This window comes from Mandrillus leucophaeus, unplaced genomic scaffold (assembly GCF_000951045.1).
Source record: "Mandrillus leucophaeus isolate KB7577 unplaced genomic scaffold, Mleu.le_1.0 Scaffold236, whole genome shotgun sequence".
Classification (NCBI taxonomy): Eukaryota; Metazoa; Chordata; class Mammalia; order Primates; family Cercopithecidae; genus Mandrillus; species Mandrillus leucophaeus.
Window position 1 is genome coordinate 5,241,975 of NW_012102432.1, and position 13,767 is coordinate 5,255,741.

Below are 13,767 nucleotides of genomic sequence, written 5' to 3' on the forward strand. Positions count from 1 at the left end.
ACTCTTCTTTCTTCTCTTCATTTCTTCTTTTATCACCCCCTTTTTTCCTCCTCCTCTTCCTCCTTGTTTTCTTCTTTATCCCCCATCTCCTTTACAGCTATCTCCCCCACTAGACGTCTATAAAGCTCTGTGGACACTGAGACTATATTATGTTTAACTCTCTGCCTTATATCCTGTCATAATGTTATTTCTTATTAGATACTGGGGAAAATATTATGTTTTTTTCTGCTTTTAAACAATTATTATTTTCACCATTCAGAGTTAATGAGCATGTTTCCTTAAATTAACAATAAAATACAAGGATCTTCAGGAAACCTATTGAATTCTAAATATGCAAGGATTTTAGCATTTTCTAAATGCACGATAAGCATAATAATAATATCAGATATTTATAAAACATTATGTGACAGGCATGGTTACATACAAACTTACTCCATTATTGTCCCCAATGATAAGGTCTAATATTCACAAGTTACTTTATTAATTCACATAGATTACTTATTTCTACATATAGTCATTTTGTCTATTAGTAATTACTACCATTATACCTTTTCATATCAGAAATGGAATGACAGATATGGTTTTATATCTTAGAAGGTAGGAGAGAACTGCCGTTTGATGAGAGAAACGGGTATGAAAAATCTTTAGTGTGTCATATATGCAAATTAATAGGTAAAATGGAGTCGTCATTTTTTAACCTCATGACCCAGTCATAATCAGGGATGGAAGTTTTAACCATGAAATAAGCGCCTCCATTTTTTTTTGTAATAGTAGGAGCCTGATCCTTGGAGCAATATCTTATCTCTGCCATTTACAAAGAACACTTGGGGTCAGTCAAGTTTACCCTAAAATAGTTTTCCACAGCGTATTTGGAAGGAGAGAATATGTTTAGAAATAATAATGTGCTATGCTTGTTATTATTGTAGTTTTATCTATTTATTTAATTTATTTATGTTTTTGAGACAGTCTTACTCTGTGTCCCAGGCTGGAGTGCAGTGGTATGATCTCGGCTCACTGTAGCCTCCGCCTCCTGGGTTCAAGCGATTTTCGTGCCTCAGCCCTCCAAGTAGCTGGGATTACAGGTGTGCACCACCATGGGTGGCTAATTTTTGTATTTTTAGTAGAGATGGGGTTTCACCATTTTGGCCAGGCTGGTATCAAACTCCTGACCTCAAGTGATCCTCCCTCCTCAGCCTCCCAAAGTGCTGGGATTATGGGGGTGAGCCACCTCTCCCGGCCTGTTATTATTTTACTTTTAAATGAGAGCATTGTTTAAGCACATCTTTAAAATTGTTTTATTTTTGGTTTTACAAATAGGGATTCTAGGAAATTTGTTTTTAACTTACTTCAAAGTTAAAAATTGGTAGCATATCAGCCTCCCGCCCCCTTTCTGGATTTGCAGTAGGATTAAGAGGCACCAAGAGGGTCTGCAGAAAAGGCGTTTGCAACTTGGTATGTAATTCAGTATTTCACAAAACCTTCCCCTCCTCCACTCCAATGTCTATTAATATCTGCAGGCACATTAGTGTTCTGTGGAACACAGTTTGCATAATATTGATGTGTTTACCAGTTTGGGTTCCATCCTATGAAATGTGGTGCATTATTTTTAACAGGTTTTGTTGCATTTTAGTCATAATGAGCTTTTGGTCATAATGAGTTTGACCCTCAAGCTTGTAAGTTGAGAGTAACTGACAGTGAACAAGGAAATTAATTTGCAAATTAGACTCTTGGGGAGAACTTTCGTTGCTTCTTTCTTAACAGTAGCTGGGGCCTCCGAGTTTAAATGGCCTTCATACTACAGTTCAGTTTAACATTACACAGGGCAGACAAAGTAATAGATTGTAACTGAAAGAATTTTGGGGACGTTTTGCAATGCAAAGAATTTGTGGGATCTATTTAATGGTGCTGCAAGACATAATTTGACTGATGGAGGGAAGGCAGGCAATCTGTAATTAACGAAGAACAAGGGCTCTTTTGGTTAGTCATTGTCACAAATATTCAATATTATGGGATTTGACTTCTATTTGTTATTGGATTTTTTTTTTCTGCAACCTGTTAAGATTGTAAGAACATTTAATACATTACTAATCTGTTCTGAAAAAGCAACCGTGTGGTTTCACTCATTTGTACTTTAATCTGACCTAGTAATGGAGAAGGAAACTAATGAAAGATCAGTGATGTTCCTTTTGTACAAGTGTAGCAAACTTCCTACTTATCAAGCCTTTAACCGTGACATATTTGTTCATTAAATAATCCAGCAGCACATGTATGAAACTATTGTAAGTCCTTTTCTGAATGGTGGAAACTTTATTTGGCACAACTATGCCATTTAATGCTTTTTACTCTTCACAAGACCAGCATTCAGCAGTATCCAAGAAGGAAGAGGGTGGTTCTGTTTTCCCTGCGGTTTGGTATACTTTCCTCCTTCATTTAAATGTTTCTCGTTTTTTCCTGTGTACCTTCCATAACTGAGGTTGATCATTTTACCAAGTTGGACATCTTTTGTCTATTTGGAGGAATTCAGCATTCAGAATTGGGTTTGTTGTTTTGCTCTCACTCAAGCTGTCATGGTAAATCATGGACGCATGTTATTCGCTTATTGGTTTTGTCAATATGTGAGACTTAACCTGATTATTTGACGATTTTTTTTTCTTCAGAATATGAACTTTGGTTCTCATGTGAGCGTTGAGAAGGGAGAAACCAGGAGTGAAAGAAACTGAATCTTAGTTTGGAACAGAATTTTGTTCCTACCATAATCCACGTAGATGGTACACTATTTTCTCTTTTTTGCTTCTGTCATCTATGAAGTAAAGATGTTTCTGCTCTGTGACAGAGCTGTGCAGTGGGAAGCCTCTGCGTTCCAGAAGAGTTCTTCTAAGGAGCTAAATGATTCAGAACAAGGCACATAACTTTTCTGGGTCTCAGATTCCTCATTTGTAAAAGGAAGGGGTCAGATTAGATTATCTTTAATCTCACATAAGCGTATCATCTTAAATTCGAATATGCAAGTAATAACATAGACGATATGAAACTTGTACTAAGTAACTTCCTCTTAAAAAGCATTAATAACAAAACTTGCTATCTACTTTGTATTAATTTTACATGGCAAGGGAGGATAATAATGGCTTCTAAATCACTGAAAACCACTGAAGTAATACACAATTGTAATCCAAATTAGTCACATTTATTCTAACCATTCTCCTACTCCTTTGCCCTTTTTAAGTGACTGTGATTATATTTGGTAGTTCTTTGAGGGGGAGAAATGATTTTTTTGTTGTTGTTGTTTAATTATGAAAATGTTATTTCAGTAAATGTAATTTAATTAAAATGAGAATTTCTGCCAACTGTTTTAAATAAATACAGTATTCTTTTACTAGTATGAAAGGAGTTACTATTTGCTGTCTCATTTCCTCACTAATACGCTGGCGTGTTTAGCTTGAACCTGAGCTTGTGGAAGTTTATTCTTAACCAAAGCAGTTCCTTTTTCATGTAAGTAGGTTAAATGTGAATTGGGAAGCCTCAGGGCGCTTTTTTGTTCACTTTTAAAAAGCCCCCTCAAGTGGGCCCCTTTTAGAAACCTGGAATCATATGTTTGGAAGATTGATCCAAATTAACATTAGAATGGTTCTTTCATTTTTAAAAATTATACAGACCATTTAAAATATGCTAAATTGACATAGATTGAAAAAACTGAATAAGGAAGTAAAATTTCTTGTTTTATTCTACTTTTGTGATGAAAGAATTGGAAATCAGAGAGAAAATGTAGAATGTGTTAAGGTACAATTTCGCCACTAAAATACAGGAGGAAATGTATTTGTACAAAAGCTATAAATTAATGTCATGGATTTACTTGTGATTTCATGTGCCCTAGAATAGTGCAAGTAGATCATGAGTTTCTATATGTTTTCAGTTCTGAGAAACTTGTTTATTTTTGAAAAAATATTACATTAATAGATTTCTAGAATTATACGCTAACGCATTTTATTCATAGAAACGCTGGCACCTGATGAAGTATGGTTAATGCACTTTCTCATTTGCAAGTTATATAGCAGTTTCATCCAGAGTTAAGACAATGCAAACATTTTAATTTGTTGAAAAGGAGTGAGCCATTCAATATGGGTAAAATTGCTTAAAGTGATTTTTAAAAAATATGCTGGAAAACTAGAGGACAACAGATTATACTTTGGCTATAATTTAGGACTATACAATCACCCAGGTCCCTAAAGGTCTCCAAAGAATGACAGAGAAGCCATGATTTTCAGATATGTGCATTATATATGCTAATAGCTTTGCAGGGGAAAAGGTCTATATACTTGTAATAGAGGAAACATTCATTTTTAGCATTTCAGACCATAGGGAACACGGTAATTACAACAGGCTCTAATATCTGGCTCCTTTCTATTCTTGCTGTCACCTCCCCCAACCCCAAGCACTTCAATAATCCCAGTGGAATTAGTCAAAGGACTTTAAACCTATGTCATTTCCAAGTCTTTTATTCTCTCTTTAGTACATTTAGCACAACATTGGTCCTCGAGGAAGGTATAACATAGTTCATGTACATATACACACAGGAACACACATACACACATGATTTATATATCACGGCAAAAAGAATTAGAAATGCTTTTCTTTACTTAAATATGTCTATAGACATTTTCATTCATGTGATTTACAGTGATGATTTTTAGACACACAAAGCTGGAATATGCTTTTATAGTTGGGATTAAGTTTAAAGCTGTGCTCTCAGTAAAAGTCTGTATCCTGGGTGGGACACGGTGGCTTAGGCTGTAATCTCGGCACTTGAAGAGGCTGAGGCGGCAGATCACGAGGTCTGGAGATCGAGACCATCCTGGCTAACACAGTGAAACCCCGTCTTTACTAAAAATATAAAAAATTAACCAGGAGTGGTGGCATGCACCGGTAGTCCCAGCTACTCGGGAGGCTGAGGCAGGAGAATCACTTGAACCTGGGAGGCGGAGGTTGCCCTGAGCCCAAGATCACATCACTGCATTCCAGCCTGGGCGACAGAGACTCTATCTCAAAAAAAAAAAAAAAAAAAAAAAAAAAAAAGTCTGTATTCCATCGTTAGACGTTGGAACTGTTTGGCCATTGTTCAGTCTTTCGGAATAAAAAAAAAATTGCAAATTTTATCATTAGGTAAGAAACATAAAAATAAGCAGTCATTAGCTCTTAACCTATAATGTTCGAAATATTTACCTGTGTGGATTCAGTTGACACACAAATCCCCTTTGTCTTAGCCCATATGCACAGCATTGATAGTTGCAATGTTTGATTGAGATTCTTACAAATCCCCAGTGCTTAGCTTTTAGGTAGTTCCATTGAGAAATTCTGAGGATTTCAGTAGCTAGAGCCCTGTAACTAATACCAACTCAAAATGTGCATTTGATGGCCAAAAAAAAAAAAAAAAAAATGCATTTTCTGAAGAATTTTTGCAAGCTTATTTTTACTCAAAACATAGGCAATAACAAAATTATGAAATAAATGCATAAGCTTTTTTCTTCACTATGAAAGATTCTTATAGTTATACCTCCTTGTTAAAGGTATTAAATCATTTACAGAAGTTAATCCATATTATCAGGAAAAATGCTAGCTTAAAGCTTGATGATAGACCTGATTTCCTTTTATTTTGTAATTTTAACTTACTTTCTCTCTTTCTCTCTGTCACACACCACACACACACACACACACACACACACACACACACACCCTCTCTCTTTTCCAAATAATTGTCTTTGATTGCATAATTTTTGAGAAAACCAAAAGGCATACAGGTGGCTTTGACTTCACTAGTAAGGAGTAAAGGATTGAGGAATTTTATTTGTTTCAACCTCTGCCACTGGGAACAACTATAGAACGACACCTGTTCTTGAAGATTTTTTTTTTTTTTTTTTTGAGACGGAGTCTCGCTCTGTCACTCAGGCTGGAGTGCAGTGGCCGGATCTCAGCTCACTGCAAGCTCCGCCTCCCGGGTTCACGCCATTCTCCTGCCTCAGCCTCCCGAGTAGCTATTTTAAGTGGGAAAGTGGCCTATCAGGAACAACTCTTTGAGCTGTCTACTTAGAACAGTTCGTCATTGTCATCCGAAAGAGCCATTCTATTAAAGCACACTTATATAAACGCTGTAAGTAGAAACTACCTCCTCCCTACTCCCATGCAAGCTTCAAACTCAATTCACATTTAATTACCTAGTTAAATTTTCCATATTTATAAAATTAATATGCTTTTATGAGTAATCTTCTCTCAGCCACCACCACCCTGCACGAGCCCTTACGGATATTTGCGCTAAAGCGGATTCATTCGGACATGTTCTCCCGCTGTGTACCTGGCAGGATTGTCTTCATTCTTTCAGCTTCTTTTAAGGAATTGCTTCCCCAGAAGGCTTTCCTCAGCCTCTGGGGAGTTAGGACCTCCTCCTTTTCCACTCCTACCCCCTCTCCTTACCCCTTCCCCACCCTCAACTTCCCTTAGAGGACTTCTCACACTGCTTCGCAACCTTTCCACCTGACTTAGGTTTGGGTTTTGGTAAAAAACAAAACAAAACAAAACAAAACAAACAAACAAAAAAAAAACACTTTGGTTCTGTTAAAGAAGAATCTTTTGGGTGTGGGGGCAGAATTTTCTGGGCTTAGAGACACACTGGAGATCCCAAAATGCTATACAGGAAGCCTCTTCTTGGAATATTTAGGAAAAGAAAATATCCCTCAAAACAAGATTTTGAGCTTGTAAAATCTCAGTGAAAATACATAAAAAAGTAAAATCTGAATCTGAAGAAGAAAAGCGCCAAGAAAGAAGATGGAGGGGTGGCACCCCCTTGCTCTGCTGTTATCTTCTTCCCTCCCCTGGCAGGGGCTGGGCATGGGCACACATGGATTCTGCTTTTCTCTAGCTCTGCTTTCCTCTTCCATGGTGATCTCCAAGAGGTTGTCATTCCAGAACTTCTGAGTTTCTTGCTACTAGATATATACAGGAAAGTGTTAAATGATGGAATAACCGACATAAAGGAGTGGGCTTTATTCAAGGGGTTGCCATCCTCTTATCATCACCTGGCCACCAACTATGACACTGGTTAAGGATCTTTATAGCCAGGTGGGGGTTTTGCTAACAGTAAGAGACCATGGAGTGGGGGAAAAGAGGGGATTTTTACCAGGTAAACATTTTAAAACATTTATTTAAAAATTGTGGTAGAGGAAATTACCGAAGAGGAGGCCATCACGGAGAGAAAATTACTAGGTAATTACTAAACCTTTACTGAACGTTATCTTTTAGAGATATAAGGGGTTTTGTGTCTCCATTCACAGGAGTGAACTGGTTTGTGGCATTGCTTTCCATAAAATCTTTTCATCAAATACCTTTTATTGCAACAATCAGTACCAACTGCTTTGGTTTCTTTGGTTTTTGATGATCCACATTGATTATTTAGAAACTGAAGCATTGCCATTCATAATACCTTGATCCAGTCATCTAATAACTTGATTTTATGCGCAAATATACACACACACACACACTCAAACACAGATTTGGTTTACAATTTTGTAAACATATTCTGTTTTCATTTTCTATTTTACATTATTTATAATCTATCATTTTTACTGTACAATCTCTTGGTAATCTCCTGTAATCTTTGCTGACTTATTCATTTCTCAGTAACTCTAAAAGATGCAGCTTTAAGGAAGATTTTGAGAAGGGAGTGATACAAGGGAAGAACATTCAGCAGGAAAAGATTGATTGTGTTTTTCAATTAGGTTTTCCCCCAGTAGTAGCGTTGTTCTTCAGCTAGCCTTGGTTGGTTATGAGTGGCTTAATGTTCCATCCTAAATATAAAATATAAAGGGCATCAAACAACAAGATACAGTGGCAAGTATAGTTAATCTCTGTCAGCCCCGGTTTCCTCATTTGTAACATGGGATAATGGTATTATTTAATTTTTGATATTACTAAGAGAACTGAATGGCATAACAGGCAAAGATGGCTTCAAAAAGGTGACTGGTACAAAACAAACATTGGCTGTTAGTACTATTTTTATGTTATTATTACATTTAAAATTTTGGGGGGGGGTTTTGTTTGTTTGTTTTGCTTTGCTTTGCTTTGTTTTTTGAGACAAAGTCTCACTCTGTCGCCCAGGCTGGAGTGCGGTGGTGCAATCTCGGCTCACTGCAAGCTCAGCCTCCTGGGTTCAAGCAATTCTCCTGCCTCAGCCTCCTGAGTAGCTGGGACTACAGGCACGTGCCACCACACCCAGCTAATTTTTTGTATTTTTAGTAGAGACGGGGTTTCACCATGTTGGCCAGGCTGGTCTCAATCTCCTGACCTCGTGATCCGTGCCTCGGCCTCCCAAAGTGTGGGGGATTACAGGCGTGAACCACCGTGCCCAGCCATAAAATGTTAATAGCCAGCACACTATTAGGATTGGGAGCCAGAAGGGTATAAAGAAGAAAGGAAGAGTTGGGATAAGTAAGTCTGTTGAGATAGATTTGTGTAATCCATATGAAAAGACATAAAGGCACAGGGCTATCAAATGTTATCTTGATAGAATTAAACACTCTTATCAGTCATTACAAAAATAGTGGGAATGTCAGCTGAGACAAGGTAAAATGATAAGGTAATAGCATCCTAATAAAACGGGAAATCGTTACACAATTTTAGAATTTTGTCAAAGAATAAATGCTTATTTTTATTTGTCTCTGATTATGGAAAAAAAAACTATGGTGGATCAAGGTAAAAGATAATAAAAAGACAAGCATACATTAAGCCAGTGTCTACTTACTATAAAAATTTAGATGATTTTCTTTCTAAAAGATTTTTTTTTTTCCCACAACATAACATAAAAGGTGGAAACAAGACTTTGGTCACTTCCCAACACTAATGTGAACCATTTTCTAGATGTTCGCTACTCCTTTCTGGCCGCGATAACAAGAGTTCTTTTTGAAACAATGCCACAAAGCAGCACTAAATATGTGCTCTCCCACACTCTGCACATAAGGGAAATCAAGTAGGGAATAATTTTACTAACTGTTTGCCAAGGTCAACTTTTCTGTTTTTCAAAGAGTAATGTGTTTTCCTTGACAAATAATGTAATCCATTCTGCATTGAAATATGGGCCTCCTGATACGGGATTCTTTCTTGAATAATAATATAAATTTATGTTATCTAATTTGACAGTAGACCACTGTATGGACATTTGAAAAACAAAATGAGTGTTAATGTTGTTCAGAGGAAATATATTTATTACTGATTATTTTTTCTTCCTTTTCCACTCTGTATCTTTACTAACTTGGTGATATTTCTCAGTTAAAAAAAAAAATTAAAGAGTAAAATATTTCTTCTTTTTACCTTCCAATTAAATTATTTTCTTCCCATACTTGGAATGGGGATTCTGTAGGAGCTCATCTTATCTTTAGAAGAACATTCAAGGTAGCCCTACCTTCTCCAGGCTCTTAGAAAGGAATTCAATTTTATTTTAATATTGGTGATATAGAGGAAGGGGAATGGGAAAGGATCATGTTTTATATTCTAGAGGACAATTACTTAGAGCAAATTGGCTCTTACTTCACTAGTTAGCACCCTCATTATCTACTTAAAATACCTCTATCTTCTCTCATTTACAAACAAATAGAAAAGCTGCCGGTGTACCTGAATTCAAATCCTCTCTGGCCAGATTGCTCTTACTGCTCTTAAAGAAGATTTTACTGTTTGCCTCCTACATTCTAGAAAGGCCAACCAGCAGTCTCACTTGGCTGAGAAGTTTGCCATCAGGGTGTGCTTGATGTGCAAGATTAAAGACCAGAGCTGGCTGTCTTCCTGGATACCCTGGGCTCAGTGTTTACTTTCTTTATCGAGAGAAACTCTGACCCTTTTAATATACATTTTTTTGTTGTTGTTAACTGCAAACAGAGAAAGGCTCCTTGGTCTAAGAGTCTCTTGCTGGCTAGTGACTGGTAGGGAAAGAGTTACAGGTGGGGAAAGGCACTACGGAGGCTCCTGAGCTCTTTCTGAAACCTGGGGAATCAGACTCTCCGACTTGGAGCACACAACTCATCACAGTCAGCATGGTGGCTGCTAACGTATTTAAGGATGAACGGTCACAGGGCTCCCACTTAGGACCTCCTATAGCTTGTACGTCTTTAGCTGGGGCAGACCCACATGATCCTGAGAATGTGGCTTGCCTTCTTCCCGAACTTCGTGTCTCCAAAGAGAAAAAGACAGACGTGAAATTATCAAGGTGTCTCTTTCCAGTAGGCAAGCATGTGGATTCAGCTTACTATTTCCAACAGTTACAGTTGCTCCCTCTCAGTTTCAAGGTCTGACCTTGTTTCCTTCTGCTCCCCTCATGGCCCCACTTGCTCCTTCTGGGCCACTGGAAGGAACAAGCTCATGCTATTTTTCATTCCCACCTCTGTCATCTTAGAAACGTAGTCCTGAAATATATACGTAGTTCTTTCCTCCCAAAGCAGTGCTGTCTCCCACGCTCAGCTCACCCAGAAAGCCACCACTGATCAATCCAGGGAGATGAGCTGCTTCACCTTCCAAATGCTAGTGCTGCCTTGAGCAGCTCCTGAGAATTCTGCTCCTTCGTAGCAAGCTTACATGGGGAGAACTCACCTGAAATGAGATGATATTCTTAGTTGCTTAATCATTTTTTTCTTTAAGCTTTCAAATAAAAAGTAAACCATTGTCTAAACAGAAAGCTTTTGAAATAGGATAGGGATATTGGTTTTATATTTTGAAAATATGATTTTTTCCCTCTAGAGCCTAGATTGACCTGTGGTCCACATTCTAGAGCACCCTTTGGGTCAAGCATAAAACACCTGGGTGGTGGAGGTTGCAGTGAGCAGAGACTGTGCCACTAGACTCCAGCCTGGGTGACAGAGTGAGACTCTGTATCAAAAAAACTCCAAAAAGCAAAAAACAACTTCTAGAAGTTTTGATGATTGAGGTTTCCTGAAGATATTTACAAAACAGCTGATTATTAAAGGAATACATATTGCTTGTAGAAAATATGGAAAACGAAGCAATAAAACTGTATAATTCGACCACTCAGCATGCATTTTTTCCGCAGCATTCATATATAGAATTATAAATATATGGTATTCATATGCAAACTGTTTTGTTTGTGTACACTGAAAGAGCGGGGGAGCGGAGAGAATATACTTTTTATTCACCCACAGCACAGTTACAAGCATGAGATCTGGAGTGACACAATGTCATTTTAGGCAAGTTCTTTAATATCTCTAATCCTCAGGTGTTTGGGGTGAGGATTAAATCAGATACTAGGAACTAATACTGATTGTTTCCAGTGTCTTGAACATTGTTCTACACATTTTATACATAATAACTCTTTTTAATTCTCGTAACAAACCTATGAGGTGTGTATTAGGACATTTTGCCTCTGCTTGTATGCAAATAATACTTGTAAAGGGCTCAGTGTAGTGTCAGAGGTGTAGTAAATACTATTTGTATGTGATTTTTTTTTCTACAAGATATGGCCAGTTTGTAACAGAAAATTTTTTAATTTTATGTTTGTATATTTTCCCTGAATCATATTTTTATTTAAATGTAAATTTACTGGTTAATGTCTTCATTAATACGTAGTGCTCAAGGCAGCACTAGCATTTGGAAGGTGGAGCAGCTCATGTCCCTGAATTGATCAGTGGTGGCTTTCTGGGTGAGCTGAGCTTGGGAGACAGCACTGCTTTGGGAGGAAAGAACTACGTATTAAAGGGTATCAAAGGGTATTTTTCATACACTTCTTTTCTGGGGATAAAAATTTAGATTCTTACATTAGTAAAGACTAGGGCCAGCTTTTTGTATATTATCTGTTCAAGTAAGCGTGCAGTTTTTCTAGACATGTCATGACCTTATCTTTCCAAGCGGCTAGTTAAAATGGAGAGGTTTGACTTGCTGCCAAGAAAGGGCCATTGCTTTTGTCTTTTTCTGGTTGCTCTTCATGTGGGCTCATGTGGGACTCTAGAGTAGCAAGCACAGTTGGTTTTTTAAATCAGATACTTTCTAAACAGGTGACATGTGACTTTTCAGATAACATAACGGAGTAGAAATTTCTGCATTGATGTGCATATTTTTTATATAATGAATGACATAGGCTACTGAATGTTTTTTCTTGCGTTTCCATAAGCTCAGATTCAATCCTTTAATCCTTTAAGTCCTGGGGACACTGTAAAGAAAGCGCCTGGCAATTTTAGTTTCAAACATTTTACTAAGGGGTCATCTTACCACTTTCATTGTAGTGGTATCAGTACAATTCTTTTTTTTTTTTTTTTTTTTTGAGACGAAGTCTCACTCTGTCACCCAGGCTGGAGTGCAGTGGCACAATCTTGGCTCACTGCAAGCTCTGTCTTCCAGGTTCACACCATTCTCCTGCCTCAGCCTCCTGAGTAGCTGGGACCACAGGTGCCCACCACCATGCCCGGCTAATTTTTTCTATTTTTTAGTAGAGATGGGGTTTCACCAGTTAGCCAGGATGGTCTCAATCTCCTGACCTCGTGATTCACCTGCCTTGGCCTCCCAAGGTGCTGGGATTACAGGCGTGAGTCACTGCGCCCGGCCAGTACAATTCTTTTTTTCTTTTCTTTTCTTTTTCCTTTTTTTTCAGAGACAGCTTTTCTCTGTCATCCAGGCTGGAGTGCAGTGGAGTGATCATAGCTCACTACAACCCGGTCCTCCTGGGCTCAAGTGATCCACCAGTCTTAGCCTCCCTAGTAGCTGGGACTACAGATGTTCACCACTATACCAATCTAGTTTTTAAATTTTTATTTTTAGTAAAGGTGAGGTTTTGCTATGTTGCCCAGGCTGGTCTTGAACTCCTAGGCTCAAGCAGTTCTCCCACCTTGGCCTCCCAAAGTGCTGGGATTATAGGCATGAACCACCACACCTGGCTTCAATATGATTCTTGGGGTCCTTGGTTTAGAAGGACTTCCAAGAAGAGTTTAATATTATTCATTTGTTACTAGCTTTTACAGGATGTTTAGCAAAATGTTTTGATCTCTTTGGCAAGAGAAATGTATATGAGCAGTCTCATAGTGTTACTTTGCAGTTACTTTAAGTAAAGTTATTTTAGGACTTATAAGGGGTAAAAATTTTTATGATTTATTGTCAGTGTTCTATATCCTGAGATGTTCTCCCTGTAGTCTTGTTTAAGTTGTAGGATGGGACAAATAGGACTTGGCAAGTAGATGTCCCTTGATAAAGTGAGCAAGTACTAGGAATGCAGACCCAGTTGCTAATATGGGAAAGATTCAGAACTTTAGAGAGAGTTTTATTATACTCAGGAAGACCTTTCCCACTTTAAAATTAAAGTGTTTTCTACCTTGAAGAAATTATTTTTCTTCAAAACATTTGACCCATCTAATGATTTAGTTTTGACTAAGGTGTGAGGCAGGGATCAAACACTTTTCCCCAGTGACTCCCCAATGACACTTCTATTACGTTTTAAATTTCCCATATGTAGTGGGATCTGCTTCTAGCCTTTTTCTTTGGTTTAGTCCATTTAAGCTCAAATGTATGGTCAGTCATGGTGGCTGCACTGGAATCGTCGCTAGCCACTGCCTCCTGGCTGCAGCCTTTCTTGTTTCCTGGAACTCTGTAGTAGGCAAAATGCTAACAGACCAAACAGAAGGGACAGCATTCATGTGGGCCCTTGTTCTTTATTCACAAGTTCAAACATGAGAAAATGTTGCCTTCGAGGGGAGCGGGTAGAGAAAAGCCCTCCTTGGGTCTGCTTCATTGAGTCCC

At 38.0% G+C, this 13,767-nt stretch overlaps 1 protein-coding gene across 1 annotated transcript in view; it reads left to right on the plus strand.

Moving 5' to 3' along the window:
- The first annotated feature begins 10,067 nt into the window (after positions 1 to 10,067).
- The window catches only part of TOX (thymocyte selection-associated high mobility group box), a 250,895-nt gene continuing 247,195 nt past the window's right edge, over positions 10,068 to 13,767 (plus strand). The window contains exon 1 of the mRNA XM_011982191.1: positions 10,068 to 10,319. Within this exon, the coding sequence (XP_011837581.1) occupies positions 10,068 to 10,319 (252 nt within the window). The remainder of the gene's footprint in view (positions 10,320 to 13,767) is intronic.